At 42.7% G+C, this 27439-nt stretch overlaps 1 protein-coding gene across 1 annotated transcript in view; it reads left to right on the forward strand.

Moving 5' to 3' along the window:
• Positions 1–17560, forward strand: part of LOC124711789 (translation initiation factor IF-2-like) — a 67597-nt gene extending 50037 nt beyond the window's left edge. The window contains exon 5 of the mRNA XM_047242008.1: positions 15311–17560. Coding sequence (XP_047097964.1) covers positions 15311–15523 — 213 coding nt within the window. The 3' untranslated portion in view covers positions 15524–17560. The remainder of the gene's footprint in view (positions 1–15310) is intronic.
• The last annotated feature ends 9879 nt before the right edge of the window (positions 17561–27439 follow it).

The following is a 27439-nucleotide window of genomic DNA, read 5'->3' on the forward strand; positions in this document are numbered from 1 at the left end:
GCAGCTAGTTCATTAAATTACGTACCGTTTAGACAGTGGCATTGTTATAGCACTCGCAAAATGGACAAGAAATGTTAACTTTTACTTACTTATGTATAGACAAGAATTACCTGTAATGGTAATATGAAAAAGAAAAAAAAATATGATAATGAGCAAGGCAGTCCCAATTAACAAGGAGTAACTTTGCAATTTTTGGCCACAGCCAGATCATTCGATTGCTCCATATTTAGTGTGTTAATACCCACAAACTCTATAAGTCAGCATTTTTTTGGCTGTCCAAAAATTCTTTTGGTAACTTATTACAATAGCATTGGTTGTTTCTGTAAGCAGCAAATAACGTTTGTGTGTTGTCAACACTGATATAGAGGCGAAAATACTTCTCCCACCATCACTTGGACGCAATTACCTCTTTCCCCCACTCTCCGCACGCAACAGGGGCCATAACTTCGCGCTGTGAATGGAAACGTATTTCTTTTTATTGTTCAAATCTAGTGACGGCGAAATTGCTTTGTGCATGCGTGGAGTAAGCGAAACTTTCACTCGTTTGCGTCTTGAGTTGCAGACCAGAGGCGTGCGGAGCGTTGGTGGGAAAATCCAGAACTGTGTCCTGGGCGGAGTGCAGCGCGAGTGCCTCACGCTCTGTCCCACGGTCTTCTTTCACGTGCCGGATGAAAACCTGTAGCAGATGCGAACCAGCCCGCGGGTCGCCGGTTTCCCACCATTGCTCTAGAAAATATTCACCGGATCAAACTGTATACATTTTCGAGGCGGTAAATAAAACCGTATGACAAGCAACAGTTGGCAGTCAACACTCTCAGGACACCCATTGATGTTTGTTCGACAAACGCCATCCATGTGTCTTAGCTGCGTGATAGACCTCACTTTATTAGTCAAGGAGTGTTTATTCTTCGTAGGATGCTTATCAGTTAGTGCACATTGACGGAGGGCAGGAATTATATTTTTCTGTCTTAAACATAGTAACTAATTATTTCTGATGTTTCATGGGAACTGATCTACAATAGGAAAGGTGGTGTAGCTCATTCAAGAGATGTTTAACAGGATTCATGTTGGGACTTGAAGCAAATCACTCCAGCTCATTCATCTGATTTTCTACAGGCTAAGCTGTTATGTTGGATCATTCTGTCACCTAAAGCAGGCCTTCGTTGGTTCCAAACAGTGGTACTTGTCCAAAAAAATTAAACATCTTCTGTTCACAATCCTTCTATTGCAAAAATATTTTCATATAAATATAACTTGCTTCCAGTACCGCCCCACATTCGTTCTCTAGCCAGTTGCTGAATTATTATTCAGCAGAATGTAATTCTCAGATTCGAGATCCTGACATTGCGTGAGTAGGTTGTAATAATACTGATCTTGGTTTGTGGAGAACAATACCAAGGTTGTAGCAACCACTCTTCATAACATGTACCGACATATGTATATTTCATATCATTTTTAAGTGAGCATTAGTTTGTCCCCAGCTGTACCTGTAAACAAAACTTTACCGCAAGAAATATCCTTTTGTGTGTCAGCAGGCGATCTGTCTAACCCTAGACTAATCTGGCCCACACAGCGTCTCGGAAATTATCGCGGAATGATTAGCCTCTTGAAGTGAACAGTCTCTACAAAGTCTAGCATCATAAGCCACTGGTCAAGAGGAATAAAAGCACCGACCAATCCCCATGAAGAACCAATTGATCCTGCAGAAGCATCCATTCGGCGAATTTAGAACCAAAGGCGTGGTTGGCAAAAACCTACCCACTGTACTGTACTGAAAGTTTTCCTTCAATACATGTGTTATCGACCTGTGGTGTTTCAAACTGTTATCCAACGATGCTTACATGACATCTCTACAGCACATGTATACTTTCAGCGTACAGCTGTTATCGAAATGCTATAGACGACTTTTGACAGACATTCACTTACGGCTACCAATAAAAGTACAGTTCTCTTCATTTATCAGTAGTAGTTTAACTTCAAAAAAAGGTAGAACACGTGTTGACGATTTAGCGAGGAACAGGTTCCCGTTTCCAGAATGAGATTTTCACTCTGCAGCGGAGTGTGCGCAGATATGAAACTTCCTGGCAGATTAAAACTGTGTGTCCGACCGAGACTCGAAATCGGGATCTTTGCCTTTCGCGGGCAAGTGCTCTACCAACTGAGCTACCGAAGCACGACTCACGCCCGGTCTCACAGCTTTACTTCTGCCAGTATCTCGTCTCCTACCTTCCAAACTTTACAGAAGCTCTCCTGCGAACCTTGCAGAACTAGCACTCCAGTAAAGCTGTGAGACCGGGAGTGAGTCGTGCTTGGGTAGCTCAGTTGGTAGAGCACTTGCCCGCGAAAGGCAAAGGTCCCGAGTTCGAGTCTCGCTCGGGCACACAGTTTTAATCTGCCAGGAAGTTTCATATCAGCGCACACTCCGCTGCAGAGTGAAAATCTCATTCTGGAATCATTCCCCAGGCTGTGGCTAAGCCATGTCTCCGCAATATCCTTTCTTTCAGGAGTGCTAGTTCTTCAAGGTTCGCAGGAGAGCTTCTGTGAAGTTTGGAAGGTAGGAGACGAGATACTGGCAGAAGTACAGCTGTGAGACCAGGCGTGAGTCTTGCTTCGGTAGCTCAGTTGGTAGAGCACTTGCCCGCGAAAGGCAAAGGTCCCGAGTTCGAGTCTCGGTCGGGCACACATAATCTGCCAGGAAGTTTCAGGTTCCCGTTGTTTACTCTCTATCATCAGATGCTGGAATGGCTTCGGGGGAATCAGCGTCAGTGAGCGACCGAGGTAAAGATACTTTGAAACTTCCTGGCAGATGAAAACTGTATGTCAGACTGGTTCAAAAAATGGCTCTGAGCACTATGGGACTCTACTGCTGAGGTCATTAGTCCCCTAGAACTTAGAACTAGTTAAACCTAACTAACCTAAGGACATCACACATATCCATGCCCGAGGCAGGATTCGAACCTGCGACCGTAGCGGTCTCGCGGTTCCAGACTGCAGCGCCAGAACCGCGCGGCCACGTCGGCCGGCTATGTCAGACTGGGACTCGAATCTAAGATCTTATCCTTTCGTGAGCAAGTAGTCAACCCGCTAAGCTATCAAAACGCTACTCATATCATTAATTCCGCAAGTACCTCTCCCTCATCTTCAAATTTAACAGCAATTCTCCCGCGTACCTTGCGGGGCTATAACTTCTGGATGAAGAGTTTTACCGGAAAAATGGCTTTGCTTTGGTTATTCCACAATGAATTTTCAAATCTACACACTCCCCGACGAAGAGTGAGGATTCACTGTTGTTGTGTTACTTCATATGAACTCAGAACCCTGCCATTCTTCATGTTACTAGCGAGCATGAAAATCTGTGGAGATGATTTTGGGTCCGTACTAAACGGAAATGCTGTTGACCACTTTTAGCAATGAGTTAGAAGCTCACCCACAATCAACCAAGGGATGAAAAATCATCGTAAGAAATAAAGAAAATAATTTGAGGCCAAAGAAACTTCAATAAGTGAGTAGTCATCACCAGGAGCACTCCAACCAATCGGGAGTATGTTAATACAAGTGAAGTCCGCACTCGGGGATGGATTCTGTAATTCCCTGCTAAGCTGTGGACGGATATGAGTCAGCTTGTGTATAAAGTATGAAGTGAGGTTAGGTAGCATCAAAGACCATGTATTTGGGCATATTCTCCAGCCAAAGTCCATGCCGCCACCACGAGATTGTGTAAACCAGTGGCCCCAGCTGTCGTTATTTTCCAGCGGCCTCTCTGAATCACTATCGGGCCAGCATTGATGACTTCTCGTGCGTATTGCTTAGTACATATTCCTGGCTATCAAATGACTGAATACTAAAGCTACGAGCCTCAGTCTTCGACTATGCTGTGCTATAATCTGTCAAGATTATCTTCAAAAGCAAACAATCGAGTGCATGGTAGGCTCAAATGCACTATTTGATCAAAGTATCCGGACACCTATTTGTGGGGTGTATCCATGCTTCAGCTAAAGATGAACTTCTGCTCTGCTGTGGACACTTTCAGTGAGGTGTGTGAAAATCTGTTTAATAACGGCAGCCCATTTTTACTCAAGAACCGAAAGCAGAGAAGTTACCGATGTAGGACGCCGGGGTCTCGAGCGAAGTCGACGTTCCAGTTCATCCCAGAAGTGTTCCACTGGCTTCAGGTCCGTACTCCGGGCAAGCTATTCCATTTCATCAATGTTACTGTCCACAATCCATTGTCTCACAGATGCGGCCGTGTCAGAGAGTGCGTTGTCAGGCTGATGCAAACATAATCGTCTCCGGAATGTTCCTCCGCTGTAAAATTTGTTCATATCCTTCCGCATTTAGTGTTTTCTGATACGCAGTAAGGGACTACGCTCTAACTACGCAAAACACGCCTATACCACAACATTACTCCCTTCAAATTTTTCTGTCGGCACTGCCCGTGCTGGCGGGAAACATTATCCAGGCGTTCGGCAAACCCAGAACCTTTCATAGGATTGTCACAGGGTATAGAATGACTCGTCACTCCAAATCTACATCAACATCTGCATCTACGTGATTACTCTGCTATTCACAATAAAGCGCCTGGCAGAGGGTTCAATGAACAACCCTCAAGCTGTCTCTCTACCGTTCCACTCTCGAACAGCACGCGGGAAAAACGAGCACTTAAATTTTTCTGTGCGAATCCTGATTTCTCTTATTTTGTCGTGATGATCATCTCTCCCTATGTAGGTGGGTGCCAACAGAATGTTTTCGCAATCGGAGGAGAAAACTGGTGATTGAAATTTTATGAGAAGATCCTGTCGCAACGAAAAACTCCTGTGTTTTAATGACTGCCACTCACGTATCATGTCTGTGACAATATCTCCCCTCTTTCGCGATAATACAAAACGAGCTGCCCTTCTTTGTACTTTTTCGATGTCATCCGTCAGTCCCACCTGATGCGGATCCCAAAACCGCTCAACAATACTCCAAAATATGGCAGACAAGCGTGGTGTAAGCAGTCTATTTAGTAGACCTGTTGCACATTCTAAGTGTTCTGCCAATGAATCGCAGTCTTTGGTTTGCTCTACCCACAATATTATCTATGTGATCGTTCCAATTTAGATTATTTGTAATTGTAATCGCTAAGTATTTAGCTTAATTTACAGCCTTCAGATTTGTGTGACTTATGGCGTAATCTAAATTTAGCTGATTTCTTTCAGTACTCATGTGAATAACATCACACTTTTCTTTATTCAGGGTCAATTGCCACTTTCCGCACCATACAGATATCTTATTTAAATCATTTTGTAAGTCGTTTTGATGATATGATGACTTTACAAGACGTTAAATGACAGAATCATCTGCAAACAATCTAAGACGGCTACTCAGATCGTCTCCTATGTCGTTAATGTAGATCAGGAACAACAGAGGGCCTATAACGCGTCCTTGTGGAAGGCCGGATATTACTTCTGTTTTACTCGATGACTTTCCGTCTATTACTACGAACTGTGACCTTTCTGACAGGAAATCACGAATCCAGTCGCACAACTGAGGCGATACTCCGCAGGCACGGAGTTTGGTTAGAAGACGCTTGTCAGGAACGGTGTCGAAAGTCTTCTGGAAATCTAAAAATATGGAATCAGTTTGACATCCCCTGTCGATAGCACTTATTACTTCATGAGTATAAAGAGCTAGTTGTGTTTCACAAGAACGATATTTTCTGAAACCGTGCTGACTATGTGTCAATAAATCGTTTTCTTCGAGGTACTTCATAATGTTAGAATACATTATATGTTCCAAAACCCTACTTCAAATCGACGTTAGTGATATGGGTCCGTAATTCAGCGGATTTCTCCTACTTCCCTTGTTGGGTATTGGTGTGACTTGAGCAATTTTCCAGTCTTTAGGTACGGATGTTTCTGTAGCGAGTGGTTGTATATAATTACTAAATATGGAGTTACTTTATCAGCATACTCTGAGAGAAACCTGACTGGACCGGAGGCCTTGGCTTTGTTAATTGATTTAAGATGATTTGTTACACCGAGGATATCTGCTTCTATGTTTCTCATCTTGGCAATTGTTCTTGATTGTAATTCAGGAATATTTACTTCGTCTTCTTTGGTGAAGGAGTTTCGGAAAAACCGTGTTTAATAACTCTACTTTAGTGGCACTGTCATCAGTGACTTCATCGTTGTTATCGCGCAGTGAAGGTACTGATTGCATCTTGCCACTGGTGTGCTTTATGTATGACCAGAATCTCTCGCTTCCAGTCATCCACTGTTCTGTGGGGTAGCTGTTTACCCCACCTCAAGCGTCGCTTAGCAATGACTGCAGTATTATGTAGCTTATGAGGACCTGATCTGCCACTGTGCTTAATTCTACTGAACTCCCTACGCAGAGTCGTTGTGCTAGCAGGACTGATTATAGCACTTTGAAACTTACGAGTGAATCTTTCCGCTGGTTTTATGCAATTTTGTACAGCCACCCACTCACACTCTGCAATGGTCGACTATCCATGGCTGTCAGTACATGACGTCTTCCTGTTCATTGTTTAGCTGTGGCTGTTCGTGTCCTCACAGTCATACCATCAAAGGCCGACCTGGCAGTTTTGGAAGGGTTGAAATGTCTCTGACGGATTCGTTATTCAGGAGACGTCAAGTGATTATTCGACGTGAGAAGTCACTGAGTTCTTCTGATTGACCCAGTCTGCTGTCACTTCTCTACGGACAACAAAATACTCCCTTCCCGCTATTATACTGGCGCATACGCCTACCGTGACGTGTAGCCGTTAATGACGCATAATATAGGGCGTCCGTATGCTTTTGATCAGATAGTATCAGTAATAATTCCAATCCCAAGAAAAGAAGGTGTTGACAGATGTGAAAATTACCGAACTATCAGTTTTATAAGCCACGGCTGCAAAATACTTACACGAATTCTTTACAGACGATTGGAAAAACTGGTAGAAACCGACCTTGGGGAGGGTCAGTTTGGATTCCGTAGAAATGTTGGAACACGTGAGGCAATACTGACCCTACGACTTATCTTAGATTAAGGAAAGGCAAACTTACGTTTATAGCATTTGTAGACTTAGAGAAAACTTTTGACAACGTTGGCTGGAATACTCTCTTTCAAATTCTCAAGGTGGCAGGGGTAAAATACAGAGAGCCATAGGCTATTTACAATTTGTACAGAAGCCAGATGGCAGTTATAAGAGTCGAGGGACAGGGGAAGCAGTGGTTGGGAAGGAAGTGAGACAGGGTTGTAGCCTATCCCCGATGCTTTCAATCTGTATGTTGAGCAAGCAGTAAAGGAAACAAAAGAAAAATTCGGAGTGGGTATTAAAATTCATGGAGAAGAAATAAAAAATTTGAGGTTCGCCTATGACATTGTACGAGTAATTCTGTCAGAGACATCAAAGGACCTGGAAGAGCAGCTGAACGGAATGGACAGTGTCTTGAAAGGAGGATATAAGATGAACATCAACAAAAGCAAAACGAGAATGATGGAATATAGTCGAATTAAATCGGGTGATGCTGAGGGAATTAGATTAGGAAATGAGACGCTTAAAGTAGTAAAGGAGTTTCGCTGTTTGGGGAGCAAAATAACTGATGATGGTCGAAGTAGAGAGGATATAAAATGTAGACTGACAATGGCAAGGAAAGCATTTCTGAAGAAGAGAAATTTGCGAACGTCGAGTATAGATTTAAGTGTCGGGAAGTCGTTTCAGAAAGTATTTGTATGGAGTGTAGCCTTGTATGGAAGTGAAACGTGGACGATAAATAGTTTAGACAAGAAGAGAATAGAAGCTTTCGAAATGTGGTGCTACAGAAGAATGCTGAAGATTAGATGGGTAGATCATATAACTAATGAGGAGGTACCGAATAGAATTGGGGAGGAGTTTGTGGCACAACTTGACAAGAAGAAGGGACCGGTTGGTAGGACATATTCTGAGGCAGATTCAGAAGGATGTAGGTTGCAGTAAGTACTGGGAGTTGACGAAGCTTGCACAGGATAGAGTAGCATGGAGAGCTGCGTCAAACCAGTCTCTGAACTGAAGACCACAACAACAACAACAGTATCTGCCTGTCTGATCCCAGAGAACAGGTTAGGGGTGCCCTCTGGAGATACGTTTATGCGTGCAGTCCTCTTAAAAGGACTCTCGTCTCATTCAGAACAAACCTGCAACAAAAAATGTCCACGCTTCCTGTGTAGCTTGTAATTACCATTATTGCCATCGTCAGACGTCGCTGCATTGATGTTCGCAGTAATTACACAACGAATCTGCGTTATTTGCGTAGCGCAAAGTGATTTGTCTATTTTGTGGATTTCATAAGTGTTAAATTTTCGAACAGAAATAGTTTGCATGAAAGTGTATTTTTATCAGGTTTTTCTTAAATTGTGCTGATCGCACATAGTGTAATGACAGGTCTGACTGCTTTCGAATTCTGAGCATCATTATCAGAAATTCATCAGGCTGATTAGAAGGCAACGTTTTATTGTGCCAAATGAGGAATGTAATACGAACTTTGACTGTTCATCGAACCACCTTCACAATTCTCCATTATTCCGGAAAGAACGAACACCTATATCTTCCCGTACGAGTTTTAATTCCCCTTATTTTATCGTGGTGATCGTTTCTCCCTATGTAGATCGGCGGAGAAAGTTGATGATTGGAATTTCGTGAGAAGATTCCGTCGCAACTACCTTTCCTTGAAGTTTTGGTCAAGAGAAGGGCTGACGGCACCCTAGGTCATGGGGTGTATCGGAAGACAACGCACACTGATCTGTATTTGCACGCAGACAGCTGCCACCACACTTCACAGAGGAATGGGGTACTTAAAACTCTAGTACATAGGGCGCGCACTATCTCTGACGCAGAGAGTCTACCCCAGGAATTGGAACATCTGAGAACTGTATTTCGAAAAAATGGGTACTCAGAGTGGCAGATTCAATGTGCTCTCCGCCCAACCACTACAGCACAACCTGTGGAGATGGATGAAATCACGAGGGAGGAGGTAGGCACTGCGTTTATTCCATATACAGGCGCGCTCTCGGGGAAAATCGCCCGCATTTTGAAGAAACACCGGGTCGGAACTGTGTTTTGTCCTCCGAATAAAACTCGTGCACTGGTGGGGAGCGCCAAAGATGATCTCGGTTTGAGGAAGGCCGGCGTGTACCAGATTCCGTGTCAATGTGGCAAGTCGTATATTGGTCAGACGATGCGTACCGTCGAGGATCGATGCCGTGAACACCAGAGGCACACTTAACTGATGTATCCGAGCAAGTCGGCGGTCGCTGAACATTGTTTGTCGGAAAATCACGCTATGGAGTATGAACGCACGAGGATTCTGGTGCAGACGTCGAGATACTGGGACAGCGTTGTTAGAGAGGCCATCGAAATTCGCACCAACGACGACCTCATAAACCGTGACTGTGGCTATAATCTTAGCAAGGCTTGGGAACCAGCGATTGGGTTAATCACGAGTAAATCGAGCAAACGTATAGTTGTGACGACCACGGCGCACAGATCCATCACTCCGACGTCATCTCAGACGCCGTCGCAATCTGTTACACCGCGCGACCGTGGCGCGGTGCGCGGACAGCGGAGGGAGCGCGCCGCGGGCGGAGGGTATTTAAATCGGCCGCCGCCGCGACCGAACCCAGTTCCCTCTGAGCAGCCATAGCGTACGGATCTCCGTGCCGGCACGTTCACAGGAGCTCAGTCCGTCAGTTCACCTGATGATGGCGACATGCATGATCGCCGAAATATTGTGCCCGTTGGACACTGTAGACCGGCAGTACATCCGTGGATATTTTGATTAGGTGAAATATTGTTTAGACATTTCCATTCTGTTGCGTTTCTTCCGCCTTATATAGCAGTTATTTTCTTTTATTCAACTCTAGTGTTAAAATGTGATGTGCCCAGTCAGATAACATCCATACAGCTTCAGTACCTTCTAGTACTCTCAGTCGGCCTTTTTCAATGTGCCGTTTTACGCACTTTTGCAATAATTTTTGGTGTAGCGACATATCTGTGGCCAATAACTTCCCGGATCATCATTTAGCCTGCTTCCACCAAATTTAAATTCGTTTCTCCACCTAGTAATAGTTGAGTATCATGGAGCAGAGTCCCACAGCGAGTTCTGAAAATAGGTATGAATTTCCTCTGCTTTCATTCCTTTCTTTATAAATTAATGAATCACTGTTCGAATCTCGATTTTTTCTATCGACACAATTCTCTACACGGGAACGACAACAGGGAGGTGGCCGCTCCGAATATCACTGCCCAGAGACTGACGCGTTACGTATTTACTCAGAAAGAAATAGTGCTGACATTTGGTGGTCATTCAATTTTTTTTTACTAGCAACATCCAATACAAATAAAACATTTATCTGAATCGATAAAATATGCCTATCATCAGTGCCGCAACCGCTCTTTTAGTCTAAACAAAACGCAGTTCTGTCTAAAATGACACAGGCCACGTATTTTAACCTCCTGCTGCTAAATGCCAATACTCTTTTACAATGACAGCTCGTCTTGTTATGGTGGTTTGTAACGTCATACTTATGGTGTCAGCCAACCCATATGTAATAATTAAAATTATTTAATTCAAAATGATCTTTTGTTTAGTTTCAAATAACTCTGAAGGGACTGTTGTGGAACATTCAGTTAATCAAAATATAAATTGGTGCGCTCAAAGGCTTGCCTTTTCTGTTCGCATGCACATAACATTTAGAATGTATTTTGATTTAATCATCTACATCGACACTCTGCAAATCACATTTACGTGACTGACAGATGTTTCATCAAACCACCTTCACAATAATTTTCTATTATTCCAATCTCGTAGAGCGCGCAGAGAAAACGAACACCTATATCTTTCTGGGCAAGTTCTGATTTTCCTTATTTTGTTATGATAATCATTTCTTCCTATGGAGGTAGCAGCCAACAAAATATTTTCGCATTCGGAGGAGAAAATTGGTTATTGAAATTTCGTGACAAGTTCTGCTGCAACGAAAAATGCCTTTTTTAAATTACGTCCACCCCAAATCCTGTATCATTTCAGTGACACTCACTACTCTATTTCACGATTATATAAAACTTGCTGCTCTTCTTTTAACTTTCTCGATGTACTCTGTCCAGCCTATCTGGCAAGGATCCCACACGGCGGAGAGGTATTTTAAAAGAGGACGGACAAGGGTAGTGTACGAGTCTCCTTAGAAGACCTGTTACATTTTCGAAGTGTCCCGCCAATAAAACGCAGTCTTTGGTTAACCTTCATTTTTGCGTGTTCATTCCAATTGAAGTTATTCGTAATTGTAATTCCTAGGTATTTAGTTGAATTTACAGCCTTTAGATTTGACTGTTATTGAACCGGAGTTTGACGGATTCCTTTTAGCACCCATGCGGATGACCTCACACTTTTCGTTTTTAGGGTCAATTGCCAATTTTTGCGCCATACAGATATCTTTTCTAAATCGTTTTGCAATTTGTTTTGAACTTCTGATGACTTTACTAGTGCCTGCCGGAGTGGCCGAGCGGTTCTAGGTGCTACAGTCTGGAACCGTGCGACTGCTACGGTCGCAGGTTCGAATCCTGCCTCGGGCATGGATGTGTGTGATGTCCTTAGGTTAGTTGGGTTTAAGTAGTTCTAAGTTCTAGGAGACTGATGACCTCAGAAGTTAAGTCCCATAGTGCTCAGAGCCATTTGAACCATTTTTTTTTGACTTTACTAGTCGATAAAAAACAGCATTATTTGCGAATAACCAAAGACGGCTGCTCAGTTTGTCTCCCAAATCGTTTATATAGATAAGTAACAGCAAAGAGCCTATAACACTACCTTGGGGAACAACAGAAATAATATCTGTTTTACTCGATGACCTCTCTGACAGGTAATCACGACTCCAGTCACATAACTGAGACTATATTCCATAAGCACGCAATTTCACTACAAGCCGCTTGTGTGGTACAGTGTCAAAAGCCTTTTGAAAATCTAGAACTGCGGAATAAATTTGATATCCCTTGTCTATAGTACTCAGCACTTTGTATGTGTAAAGAGCTAGTTGTGTTTCACAAGAACGATGTTTTCTAAGTACGTGTTGACTGTGTGTCAATATACCGTCCTCTTCGAGGTAATTCATAATGTTCGAACGCAATAGATATTCCAAAATCCTGCTACATATTGACGTTAATGATATGGGCCTGTAATATAACGGATTAGGCCTACTACCTTTCTTAAATATTGGTATGACCAGTTCAATTTTCCATTCATTGGGTACGGATCTTTCGTCGAGCGAACGATTGTATATGATAAGTATGGAGCTTTTCTATCAGCATTCCACCTTAACATTGGGATTGAGCGGCTAGAAACTTACGAAAACAAAACTCGCAACGAAATTACCGTATTAAAAGTTGAACATAATGTTGTTTTGGATATTTTAAATGTCTGTGTAGGATTCAGGGAGTTGAAATCTGAAATCCGGCTGTCTCAAAGCAAAGCATCTGGAAAGTTATCCATACTTTTTGAGTGAGGTTTTAATCTCTTATTAATTTAAACTTAGTCCTTCAAATGGGTATTTTCTCCTCGCCCCTTGACTGAGGTTACCTTGTCTCACAAAGCATTTTAAGAAAGTGTACGTTTGTCATAGGTGATGGCACCCATTCATGATAGCAAATCCCCAGAAAACTTATTACGTCACTGCCAACAGGGGATGAATCGGACTTTCGATAAATGGTAGGAATGTTAGGCATTTTTTAGAAAGGAAACAAAAATCAGAATCTAGAATCACACAATATGAAAGTAACTAAAATGATTTTATGTTGTGGACGACAGTGTCTGCTATGGTACTTCAGAAGCAACTTTTACTACCTGAATATTTAAGATCTGAACAGTAAATACTTCTTCGTCTTTGCAATCGATTGTATAAAAATGATTGCTTGAACTGATCTTAGCTTGACAAGAATGCAGAGAATTCAAAAGATATACATCACGGCAAGGGAACGACGAAGATCCTAGTTTTCGTAACGATCGACACTCCGTATTAAATCCAGTCACTCTGAGGCTTACGCCAACGAATTCAGTAAATGTCGACTACGTTTACAAAATCGAGTCAAATTATTCACGTGAATGTGGTAGTAAATTAACTTAAATCAATTGAGAGGTGTAAAATCTGTCCCTGTATCACGTTTTCTTTAGAAAGTCTCGCTCACTGTTAAGAAGAAAACCCAAATAACTATAAATTACGAACATTACATAATCAGTTTCGTGGCATAAACTCACTCCAAAAATAACATAGTACAAGTAAATTCATTTACTACTTTAAGAAGCCGTAATAGGACAATTTTCCTATATTTAACACAACGTTCCTTCACTGACAAGCTGTGACATGCAAACTACACATGCTGCCTTAATCGTCTCCCAATAAGGAATAACTTCTTGTCTTCTATTTACCCAGAGCTGAAACTCCTAATACCGTACGCTATAACTTGGGTGTATTTCACAAGGTACGACACAGAAATTCGTAAATGTCACTAATAACATTATTCATACAAACAAGTGTAAGAGCACATTCCCCAAAAGATGCAAGCATTCACGTACAATAACAAAAGCAAAAGTAGCACATATCAGAAGTCGTATGTAGCTATTCAGAACACGAACATGTGTATTAAAGAAAGTCCGCATTTCGTGGTCGTGCGGTAGCGTTCTCGCTTCCCGCGCCCGGGATCCCGGGTTCGATTCCCGGCGGGGTCAGGGATTTTCTCCGCCTCGGGATGACTGGGTGTTGTGTGCTGTCCTTAAGTTAGTTAGGTTTAAGTAGTTCTAAGTTCTAGGGGACTGATGACCATAGATGTTAAGTCCCATAGTGCTCAGAGCCATTTGAACCATATTAAAGAAAAAGTTGAAACAGAAAAAGATATCGCCGTGGATACAAAATGAAGAAAGATACCATACCACACCCTCCACCTAAAGAAGCACCAGATTTGTCTGTTTGTGGCTTTTTCTCGTAGGGCTTCGTTAAGAATCACGTGCGTGCACGACTCGGTCAAGAATACTGAATGCACTGAAACAGAGAATTGAAGATGAGATCTGTGGTATCTCTGCTTCCATGTTACAGCAAATCAATGGGAAAACTTAAGAGCAGATTGTAAGAATGCACACTTACAGGAGAACACCATTTATAGAACGTAATTTTAAGACTTTCGTAATTTGAATTACTGTCCCTTAATAGGCGAGTTGCAGTGGTTCAGTAGCTGTCCATAACATTTTTTTTAATATTGTTATTTTACTGGGTGTATCAACAGTTTCCGTTTTTCTGTGTCATCCTGTGTAATATGTGAATACCGGGACCAACCCTGATTTAAGTATCATAAAAGCACGTTAATAACAAAATTTTCTACGTTCAAATAATTTAAAATAGTTGCACCTTCACTTCGGTGACGACGACGTCGTAGCATGCCCATATTAGGTACATCCATTATATTCCTCATGATGTGAGCGTAATAGGATTCACAACTATAATACTGCTAAAACTGCTTCTCTTGAATACATGACGGATGAAAGAAAGAACTATCGTTATCCGTTTAGCTCTCTAGCAGCATGAAATATTTTCTTCACATTACTTGTCTCCAATAAATATGTGTCTGAGACCCTCAGGTTCTCAACCATTTGGCGCACGTTTAGAGAGTCGCAGCCTAGTTTTCACAGAACTTCCACAACAGCTCTGGTTCAGGCCTTCTAATCGACCGTGTGGCTGCGATTAGTTCTGGGGGCAGATGCAGATTGTGAGGTTCCCTGGAATTCCGTGAACACGGCTGATCTTCTCAACTTTCAACGAATCGCTGGAGTGTTCCAAGTATGTTCTCGGAGTCCAGACGATAGCCACCTTTTATTCACGTTCTGCAGTTATTTGCACTCTGTCCGCTCAACGCCTGACGGAACAGCCACCTCAGAACATTTAATGAGACCTCGAGGACACCCACACTGAATTACACTACGTGATCCCCTTCCCATTTCTTGTAACGATTTCCATAATGAGTAAAATTATTCGCTATACGTTTGAAAATGTGGCTGTTAACAGCCCCACCCCCCCATCCCCCAACACCTTCACTTTTGTCTCCTCTTGACGCCCGATACAGCAGATTAAAGGTCGTCAATATACACAAAAATACGTAAAGGTCATAAGATGGAGCCATGTGGGACACCACGTCTAATAAGATCCTAGGCGGACGATGACAGCTTAACAAATGACTCTTCCCTATTGACACGATTTTTATCCGGTCAAATACATCTGATTTGAAGCATTGTGTGGTATTTCCTGTAATGTCCAGGTGCAGCATGACCGGCCTCTGGCGTCGCCCCCGCGGGCCCGCCTCTCTGGAGCCTACGCCCCCGTTGCTGCCGCCGCCCCCACACGCGGCCTGGTGTCCCGGGCACCCGCCCACACGGCCAGCAGCGGCCGCGCGCGCTACGACGACGAAGACATCCAAGGCTTCGACTTCGGCGGACAGGGATTCGGTTTCGGCGCGGACGACAGCTTCTGAGGACTCCGTACTGTATTAGCACCAGGCGCCAAAGGACGATCACGACCCTTCCGTATCAGACCGTATTATTCCTCATTATAATAGACAAGGAAGTTGAACACACTGTAGCATATCAAATCTACCAGCTCCAAGAAACTGCCAGTTGATCATTTATGAAAAGTTAAAGCTTTGTGCCGGATCAGGACTCAAACGCAGGAGCCCGTACTTCACTGTCTGAGTGCTCCTTCGTTTAAGTACCACGAGAATACGAGGGCATCTTACTGACTAACGCTTCGCTGCAAGTTATCACTGAACCTTCTGTAATCCTTCCATATCCCAGTTACTGTAAGAGGAACATTAACTTAACCAACAAAAATTTCGGAGTTAGTTCAGGGACACTTTCTGAACATTTCGGTTTAAGCGACCCGTGGTCAGCGATGGCTCTTTACAGAGGAATAAATTAATTAATTATGATGTATTAGGTTTGTTACCCCGAATTACCCTTGTTTTTGGGAATGTACCTTTATATTAGTGAATGGGTCTTTAGTACACAATCAACAATACGTACAACTGAAACCGCAGAGTAGTGAAACAATCGTCGGAGAATGAAAAAGTACTGTGATGCGGTTGCCGTCAGTGAACACATACGCGAACCTCGTACTGTTCAACAGTAAACGTAGCCATCCTGCAGTGTATCACTGTTAGCGTACAAGTAACAAGGCCGCTAAACCATACCTGAGACGTAATCGAGCAGTACTGAAGCCAAGTCTCAGAGCGAAGATTAAAGTTGTCATAACTGTTATCAACAACAAGTACCGTGAGTGAAAGGAATACAGATAAATAGATGAAATGTGGTAAGAAATGGAAGGAAATGCAATTATTCTGTAACAAGCCATCGGTAACAATACATAAAAGTACTCAACCAACCTCTGCAATTTTTCAATGGAGTTCGGCTTCACCCTTTATAATTTATCACTGTACAGCACCTCATACGCATTCTTTCAAAGAGATAGCTCTATAGTAAGGTATCTGAATTAATGAAAAACGAAGCCTTATGGACAGCAACTAATAATCCATTGAAGTACAATTAAAAGGTCTTTGTTAGCTGAATCTTACACATTAATGGGGAAACACTGGGTACAGTCTTTAGCTCACTGTAACTCAGAGAGTTTTCAGTTGACGCTAAAGAGTGACAGGTGCAGGGTGTGAGACTTAATGAGACAGACTCACATTCTGTCTGTAATGAAACGGAAAAAATGTCTCTAAAGTTGTCTTTTCAAAGGTAACGAAGTTGCGCAGTCATTTCCGGCTCTTCACTATAATGGATGTTTACAGGTCCCATACACAAATCATACTTAGCCTACTTCATTCTTATGCAGTTCATGTCAGTTGGTTGCAGCTCTATCCCAATATCCGAAAGAGGTACTCCTGGTCGTTAAATTGAAAGCCGTGTGAACTGTTCGTGGTAGGCAGAGAACGCCGCTATTAAGATAACTTTGGGAATTTTTACGTTCGCAGTGGTGAAAACATTGTTCCTATGGCAACACAGTGCAATGACAGAACCGTAATGATTTGTTCAACTTATCGCACTTCTAGTCACAAAGAACCGACTTACGTCTAACAGCTATTGAAGTCAAAGAGGCACTTGTTCGAACAAGGTTAGGAAATCAGAGGCCTCGGATAGCTTACCTGGAATAGCACTCTGAGTTTATGTCCTGATCCAGTACGTGGTTTTACTCTGGCAAGAATTTGAACTGGCTCTTACTATCGAAGTTTCTTCAAGCATTCTTTTTTAATTTAATTTCTGTGTAAGAAAACCATTACCTTCGCGGCATGTTTCTAGGTTACAGTTTTTAATTCAGAACATGAACCCCAATTACGTAACAGTTGTTATCTCCTTTGTCCAGATGGTGTTATGTATGTTTCTTCATCACTCCGACAAAACGAGTGGGTCCAACAGTAACTTACAGATTCTCTTTTGTTTCTGTTATTCTGATTCTGACTTTTCCATTGACCTGTTTTTGTATTCATTAGTTATAGTTTTTTTAATAAAATATTGTGTCATTCAAACTTATTTTTTAAATATGACCCATTCATTATTTTCCATTTCATGTACCCGCATCTACCATTACCTGCAACGCGTATCCATAAAACTGGTCATTTATCATCCAGAAACTAATGCTATCAGTGTTCCGACATCTGGTCAGTGACTGAATTCTGTGTATGTTTGACAACCATACACGATCTGAAATAAAGGAAAAGCTCGCTATTAACACAGCTTACAGCGAATTACTATAATCTGAAAATAAATTCTATAAGAGTACCGCAAATGTTATTGTTTTGGGACAACTTCTTAAAATCTACTATTGAAATGTCCCATCTCCAAGAGGATACAATAGATTTTTACTTGTTGTTACGTTATAGAACATGGTCAAGAACGAACTGAAACAAAATTACCTTGGGCATATACACTGGTGCCCAAAGTTCAAGTAACAAACTTCTATTTCGCCTTCCTGTGTCTATGTCACGATATGATCATACGGATCGTGTTCTGCACAGAAGATGGCACTCAACGGAAAACTACGCTAGCAATCACGTCACGGTTTCCATCAAACTAGAAAGTATTGGTCAGGTAGTCCGACATCCATAATCGCTGTGTACACAGTCACAGAGGGTATAGTGTGGCACAGAGAAGACGCCTACCAGCCTCTGCAGTGAAGGGCCATACGAATAATGAAGCAGGACAGTCGCAAACTCAAGTGACCCGATGGCTTAACGTGAATCGTTCTGTTGTTTTTTCGGATGTGGTGACAGTTTGTAAAGACCGAAACTGTATCACAAAGACATCAGAAAGAGATGACCATTATTTCGCTATAGGTGCACGACGGTGCTGCCTAAGTACTGCTTGGCAACTGGCATCTGAGCTCTCAGCATCCACTGGACATGTATCTAGGCAACTCTCGCGAAGGTTGAGTAGTGTAATGGCAGATACTAGGAAAATAGTGGCACATACCGAGTATAAAATATTATCATTGTGATGTGATACAAGTGAACTCTCGATTCAGTTGCATCTCTAGATTTGAGGGCTGATTACCTAGATTTATGAAGATAAATAGGATGTCGTTTGATGAAAGTGCATTGTAATTGTAATGGAAATAAACTTTATACTAATGTACATGATTAACAGGTGAAACAATTTGTGTCTTCTGTTCTATGTTTACTTTAGCTTCAATCCACACATCAAAAACTCAATGATTTCATTGCGTTCCTGCGAGTAACAAAGTTGCTAACATTATCCTCTGTAGTGTTTACATCGGGGGTTAATAACACATTTTCTACGCTATCATTAAACTAATACATTTTTATAACAGTTCAAATTCAAAATTGTAGCAATTTATTCGTCTAGTTGTGCACTATGTTTCCAAGGAACGGCTAAAGCTACGTATTGGACCTCCCCCCCCCTCCCCCAAAGATAAAAATCTTGATTGTGTTGACAGAGGGATGTGTAGCGCAGCCTTAGTTGTAGGTTAGGTTGGAAGGTGACAATTTGGTTGTAAGTTAGCGAGCCAACGAATGTGAAGGCAAAAAACCTGGCTGCCGTAAGAAATTGACCGGTAGCGAAGCCTGATGTTTACGCCTGTGCCATACTGAAAAATGGAAACGGATCCAATACGAAACTTTTACGCAAGGAATATCATTATCAGTAGATTAAATTGCTTAAGTGTGTAAATTTTAGGGAATGGTCATCATAAATACTTCCAGGTCACTGTTACTTTTGTTTTTGTGTAGAGCTTTCACACCTTCTTGTTGAGCACTTTAGAATGCCACGTGCCAGAAGTGCAGTGTATAATAGCTTCATGCATGATGCCGTGTACAGAAAACTGAGAGTAGTTTAAAATTTGTTATCTCACTGGTCAAACATATTTTCAAAATCTATTAAAGGGAGCCAGTCTTAGCTGATCGTGGCATAGATGAGCTTAGGCGGATACAGATTATCTCTCCTATACAGGGTGGTAAGAAACAGTCTGGAAAGACTGTAGGGTGTTATAAGGTAGGTTGTGCTGAGAAATAATTTTTAAGAAAAAAGTGCAACACCTTCCGCTGCTCCAAGTACATTAGCATTGACTTAAGCCAAACAGGACATTGCGCACACAAAATCAAGCGGCCCACCAGAGAAGGTGTCACCAAACGGAGGCGTCGTTAGGTTTTTTAAACCCGAACTGGAAAGCGGTGCAAAAATTGGACATGGAACGGCAGGAAGGCCCGATCCCGAACTACAAGCTGACCAGTCTCGTGCGCTGTTATTTATGCCATGGGAACAACTGACACTAATTGTATATGGCGGAGTGCTTGAATAAGCGCGCACAAAGGTGTGATTGGCTGACTTCAGTGGTAATTTATTCGCAAACGGAGCAATGTAATTTTTTTCGTAACAATTATTTCTCTGCACAACCTATCCTGCAACTCCCTTACTAGTATTTCAGACTGTTACTTACCGCCCTGTATATCCATCCATAGTAAAGATCTACTTTTCTCTCTCTGCAGATAGCACAACTTTAATGATTTGGTACAAACTTTTATGGTCTTTAATAATGATACATGTTTTTGAGATAAATGAAGCACAAAAATCTATTGTTGTACCATCTCAGTCGTTATTTATCATCAACACACAACGTTGGTGTTGCATTTGGGCGCCAAAGGTACCAACTTACTGGTTTAGATCTGAAGTGGCTAAACGATTTTTCATAGACGTTCTCTTTATCATAACGCTACCCTCAAAGACAGTTGTTAAGAGAACAGAATAATAAAGAAATTGAGAGCACAAGAACAGAAGAATATGGCAACTGGTTATCACCAGCCAACGAAGTAACTCGACAGCAGCTTTCATTGGACTGGTGGGCAGTCGCGCCTAGGTGGGTGCCACGTCACAGTGCCGTGCCAGCACGTTAGAGCAAGCGGCTGGCGGCATCGAGCCTCCTTCGTTAGACTCACTCTCTCCCACTCTCCCCTCTTGGAAGAATTAGGCACTCCAAATTCTTTTTGCTACTGTACGTGGTACTAGCTAACCTGGCGCAGCTCTAGTCGACACATTCCGTTAATCTTGGGCTCACATTATTTTCAGAAGTTCTTTTTGGCTAAAACTGATATCTTTTAACTATTTGTTTGGTGCTAGCCACTGGTTGGCCCTGAAAACTAGCACTAGTGCTGAGAATAAAATACCAGGACAGCCGAGATGTGTTATAAGACTTTAACTTTTATACACGTCATACGTGCTTGAACCCTTTTTCATGTAATTAGCTCTCCGGCTCCTGCATCACTCTGCGGACTGCCCCAACTAGGGGTCCGCAATACAGTCTAACACTTTGCCATGTCCATTGAGCAACAGTGTAAAACCATCTCATACGGGTAAGGCCATTGGGACACTGGGAGGCGTTTTACAACTGTAACATTACATAATTACGAGGGGAATCCCAAAAGTAAGGTCTCCTATTTTATTATAAGTACATAGACCTGTTTATTTCTACAATGGTCAGTTTACAGCTTGAACATTCAGCTATTTTTCGACATAATCATCATTTATGTCGATGCATTTTTGTAGACGCTGTGACAGTTTTTGTATGCCCATGTCATACCAGCTCGCCGCCATGCTGTTCAGAAAGTTATGAACCTCCTGTTTCACCTCTTCGTCGGAGCTGAATCGCTTTCCCGCCAAATGTTCTTTTAACCTAGGGAACAGGTGATAGTTACTGATCGCCAAGTCAGGACTATAGGGTGGGTGGGTGATTATGTTCCACTGAAACTGTAGCACGAGAGCAACGGTTTGTTGTCATACAGAACGTTTACGCCCTTGCTCAACATTCCTATTCTCCAGTTCCGAATTGCCCGTTTGAGTTTTTTCAGTGTCTCGCAGTACCTGTCGGAGTTAATTGTGGTCCCAGTGGACATAAAGTCGACCAACAATACAACAATACCCCTTTACGACCCCAAAAAGCGGCTGTCATGACTTTACCATTCAGACTGTCTTTGAATTTCCGCGGCTTTGGCGAAGAAGGATGCCGCCTCTGGCGTGATTGTTGCTTGGTCTCAGGTGTAAAGTGGTATGCCCAGGTTTCGTCACCCGTGACAATTGAGGCCAGAAAGTTGTCCTGTTCGGCTGCAAGGCGGTGAAGAGATGTGCGGGAAGCATCAACTCGTTGCCGCATGTGGTCCTCAGTCAGCATGCTTGGCACCCATCTTGCGCACACCTTCCGGTAGTTCAACGTTTCCGTTAAAATTCTGTTAGCGGTGCTTCGGGAAACCTTAGGAACCAACGTGCAAGGACAATCCAGGGTGATCCGCCTATCTTTACGCATGCTTTGCTCAATATTCAACACTGTCTCCTCAGAAATTGACGGTCTCCCTCTCTGTTCGTCGTGAATTTCGGTCCGACCAGCTGCAAACTCTCTACACCACTTACGAACATTTTTGACATCCATGCACGACTCACCATACACTTCCGTCTACTGGCGATGGATTTCAATCGGCGCAGTGCCCTTTGCGTTCAAAAACCGAATAACTGTGTGCAGTTCGCAACGGGAGATCCATTCTCAACGGCTGCTAGGCCAAGACTGAGCACCTCAGCGAGGCGTGCGCATGTTTACACACAATGTGTGAAGCACTCTTCATAACAGCGTGACCAACTGCCACACAAACAGAGTTCTGTACTTATAAAAAAAAATACACCTTACTTTTGGGATTACCCTCGTACATACTCGTTTATTTATCACCCTTAAATAAATACCTAGATTTATCAAAATAGTTTTTTATTCCCCTTCTTATACGTAATACAGGATGTATAAAATAATCATCCGATTTGGGACGTCCATATTTCTGAAACTAATAAACATGTACAATGAATTTTGTTTCTTAATGAACAGGAAACTCAAAAAGATTTTTTTTCCATACCTTTTCATAGGTGTTCAATATACGCTTCCTGAGATGCAGGCCATATGTCAGTGCGGTATTCAGATTGTTCCCACATTGCAGCGAGCATGTCTTGAGTTACAGCTTCCACAGCTGCTGTTATGCGAAGCCTCAGTTCATTCATTGTTGTTGGTAACTGAGGCACAGAAACAGAGTCTTTTATAGACCCCAACAAGAAATAATAGCATACAGTCAGGTCCGATGACCTTTGAGGCCAGTAATGTAAGGCTGAATCATTTGGTCCAGTGCGACTGATCCATCGTTCAGTAAACCTTTGATTTAAAAATTTCGTCGCTTCCAGATGCCAGTGTGCTATCTACCGCGGACCATGTAAAACAAGAGTTTGTTGTTTCCAACAGTACGCTGTTCATGTACGTATCTCAAATGGTTATTATTTTTTTAATTGGATGATTCTTTTTTATATGTCCTGTAGAATATTAATAGTCTATTATCTCTTACCACTACATTGCAAACAAGCTCAAAAGTTTCGCAATAGGAATATAACATAAATTATTTACAAAAATGATTCATGATAAAATCACCACAACCGCATTTCTGATCATAACGTTTGAAGAACTATTGTTTTAACCTTAAAACTTATTCTCTCATCCATGACAGCCATATTCAGCGTATCCTGCTCCATACCCTCTATGACACCACTGATCTGCGTACTTAATCACAATCGCCCGACCAGCTACAACCAGTGGCCCTTAATTCTACTCCTATCACTCAATAACATTTTCTCAAGGACACTATTCGCATCTGTGGTACCGCATTGCTTTGCTATTCCGTGTTGAGCAAGAGTTGCACAACGAGAAGACAAAAACATGAAGTGTAAGACACTGCAGAGGCAATGATCTAGTTCTTAGGACTTTCGCATGGATTATCGCTACCTCACCACAAAATACAATGACAGAAGCAGAAGGAATAAGGCACAGAAATGGAAAATAAGAGAGAAGCTCCACTCACGTGACTCACGTACTATGTGAACGTCAAACCACAGGTCAGCTAGCGTAAATCCTTCAAAGGGCCATTAAATTCATCTAAAGCAAAGTGTATATAACTCTGCCACCTCAAATATCTCTGGAACAACAATAGATATTCAAAGACGGTTTTCACCAGCATGAACGTACGGCAGGGGCTTAGGAAACGAAATACAATGCGAAATTTTAAAACGTAAACAAATACTATTTTCAACACAAAATTTTGTATTTTTAAATGAACACCCCCTATTATTCTATACGCAATAATAGCATGAAAAATCACAAAAATCATGGCTTTGGTTCATCTACATCTACATTTACATTTATACTCCGCAAGCCACCCAATGTGTGTGGCGGAGGGCACTTTACGTGCCACTGTCGTTACCTCCCTTTTCTGTTCCAGTCGCGTATGGTTCGCGGGAAGAACGACTGCCGGAAAGCCTCCATGCGCGCTCGAATCTCTCTGATTTTACATTCGTGATCTCCTCGGGAGGTATAAGTCGGGGGAAGCAATATATTCGATACCCCATCCAGAAACGCACCCTCTCGAAACCTGGACAGCAAGCTACACCGCGATGCAGAGCGCCTCTCTTGCAGAGTCTGCCACTTGAGTTTGCTAAACATCTCCGTCACGCTATCACGCTTACCAAATAACCCTGTGACGAAACGCACCGCTCTTCTTCGGATCTTCTCTATCTCCTCCGTCAACCCGATCTGGTACGGATCCCACACTGATGAGCAATACTCAAGTATAGGTCGAACGAGTGTTTTGTAAGCCACCTCCTTTGTTGATGGACTACATTTTCTAAGGACTCTCCCAATGAATCTCAACCTGGTACCCGCCTTACCAACAATTAATTTTATATGATCATTCCACTTCAAATCGTTCTTCACGCATACTCCCAGATATTTTACAGAAGTAACTGCTACCAGTGTTTGTTCCGCTATCATATAATCATACAATAAAGGATCCTTCTTTCTATGTATTCGCAATACATTACATTGGTCTATGTTAAGGGTCAGTTGTCATTCCTTGCACCCAGTGCCTATCCGCTTCAGATCTTCCTGCATTTCGCTACAATTTTCTAATGTTGCAACTTCTCTGTATACTACAGCATCATCCGCGAAAAGCCGCATGGAACTTCCGACACTATCTACTAGGTCATTTATATATATATTGTGAAAAGCAATGGTCCCATAACACTCCCCTGTGGCACGCCAGAGGTTACTTTAACGTCTGTAGACGTCTCTCCACTGAGAACAACATGCTGTGTTCTGTTTGCTAAAAAATCTTCAATACAGCCACACAGCTAGTCTGATATTCCGCAGGCTCTTACTTTGTTTATCAGGCGGCAGTGTGGAACTGTATCGAACGCCATCCGGAAGTCAAGGAAAATAGCATCTACCTGGGAGCCTGTATCTAATATTTTCTAGGTCTCATGAACAAATAAAGCGAGTTGGGTCTCACACGATCGCTGTTTCCGGAATCCATGTTGATTCCTACATAGTAGATTCTGGGTTTCCAAAAACGACATGATACGCGAGCAAAAAACATGTTCTAAAATTCTACAACAGACCGACGTCGGAGATATAGGTCTATAGTTTTGCGCATCTGCTCGACGACCCTTCTTGAAGACTGGGACTACCTGTGCCCTTTTCCAATCATTTGGAACCTTCCGTTCCTCTAGAGACTTGTGGTACACGGCTGTTAGAAGGGGGACAAGTTCTTTCGCGTACTCTGTGTAGAATCGAATTGGTATCCCGTCAGGTCCAGTGGACTTTTCTCTGTTGAGTGATTCCAGTTGCTTTTCTATTCCTTGGGCACTTATTTCGATGTCAGCCATTTTTTCGTTTGTGTGAGGATTCAGAGAAGGAACTGCAGTGCGGTCTTCCTCTGTGAAACAGCTTTGGAAAAAGGTGTTTAGTATTTCAGCTTTACGCGTGTCATCCTCTGTTCAATGGCATCATCATCCCGGAGTGTCTGGATATGCTGTTTCGAGCCACTTACTGATTTAACGTAAGACCAGAACTTCCTAGGATTTTCTGTCAAGTCGGTACATAGAATTTTGCTTTCGAATTCACTAAATGCTTCACGCATAGTCCTCCTTACGCTTTGACATCGATTAGCTTCTGTTTGTCTGAGAGGTTTTGGCTGCGGTTTAAACTTGCAGTGAAGCTCTCTTTGCTTTCGCAGTAGTTACCTAACTTTGTTGTTGAACCACGGTGGGTTTTTCCCGTCCCTCACAGTTTTAATCGGCACGTACCTGTCTAAAACGCATTTTACGATTGCCTTGAACTTTTTCCATAAACACTCAACATTGTCAGTGTCGGAACAGAAATTTTCGTTTTGATCTGTTAGGTATTCTGAAATCTGCCTTCTATTACTCTTGCTAAACAGATAAACCTTCCTCCCTTTTTTATATTCCTATTTACTTCCATATTCAGGGATGCTGCAACGGCCTTATGATCTCTGATTTCCTGTTCTGCGCTTACAGAGTCGAAAAGTTCGGGTCTGTTTGATATCAGTAGGTCTAAGATGTTATCTCCACGAGTCGGTTCTCTGTTTAATTGCTTGAGGTCATTTTCGGGTAGTGCACTCAGTATAATGTCACTCGATGCTCTGTGCCTACCACCCGTCCTAAACATCTGAGTGTCCAAGTCTATACCTGGTAAATTGAAATCTCCACCTAAGACTATAACATGCGGAGAAAATTTATGTGAAATGTATTCCATATTTTCTCTCGGTTGTTCTGCCACTAATGCTGCTGAGTCGGGAGGTCGGATAAAGGAGCCAATTATTAACCTAGCTCGGTTGTTGAGTGTAACCTCCACCCATAATAATTCACAAGAACTATCCACTTCTACGTCACTACAGAATAAACTATTACTAACAGCGAAAAACACGCTAACACCGGTTGCGTGCAATCTATCCTTTCTAAACACCCTCTGTGCCTTTGTAAAAATTTCGGCATAACTTATCTCTGGCTTTAGCCAGCTTTCCGTACCTATATTTCAGCTTCGGTGCTTTCTATCAGCGCTTGAAGTTCCGGTACTTTACCAATGCAGCTTCGACAGTTTACAATACCGATTGCTGCTTGGTCCCCGCATGTCCTAACTGCCCCGCACCCTTTGAGGCTGTTGCCCTTTCTGTACTTGCCCGAGACCATCTAACCTAAAAAACCGCCCTGTCCACGCCACACAACCCCTGCTACCCGTGTAGCCGCCTGCTGCGTGTAGTGGACTCCTATCCAGCGGAACCCGAAACCCCACCACCCTATGGCGCAAGTCGAGGAATCTGCAGCCCACATGGTCGCAGAACCGTCTCAGCCTCTGATTCAGACCCTCCACTCGGCACTGTACCAACGATCCGCAGACAGTCCTGTCGACGATGCTGCAGATGGTGAGTTCTGCTTTCATCCCGCTAGCGAGACTGGCAGTCTTCACCAAATCAGATAGCCGCCGGAAGCCAGGGAGGATTTCCTCCGATCCATAGCGACACATATCATTGGTACCGACATGAGCGACCACCTACAGATGGGTGCACCCTGTACCCTTCATGGCATCCGGAAGGACCCTTTCCACATCTGGAATGACTCCCCCGGTATGCACATGGAGTGCAGATTGGTTTTCTTCCCTTGCATCGCAATACGTCAATTACACCCCGAGAAATTACGAGCCGAAGTTGACACTTGAAATAAATGAAGCGCACAGCTAGACCACGTCCTGAGACTTAATCGTGCACCTCACGCTGCCTGTGCCAGCGGCTGACACAATGGGAAGGTATGCACAATTCAAAAAAATGAACAAGTAACACGTGCGACGTAATGTTATGTTTTTCAAATTGTAAATGTATGTTTATTCTAGCGAAATGACAATCAGAGCTACAATTAGAGATAACACACTTGAATTCACTTTGCTAAATACATTTACTAGTGCCCTGTCGCCCATATCTATTGTTGTGCATTACATCCAGCATAGAAAATACACCCAC

The sequence above is a fragment of the Schistocerca piceifrons genome, chromosome 8 (assembly GCF_021461385.2).
Source record: "Schistocerca piceifrons isolate TAMUIC-IGC-003096 chromosome 8, iqSchPice1.1, whole genome shotgun sequence".
Taxonomy (NCBI): Eukaryota; Metazoa; Arthropoda; class Insecta; order Orthoptera; family Acrididae; genus Schistocerca; species Schistocerca piceifrons.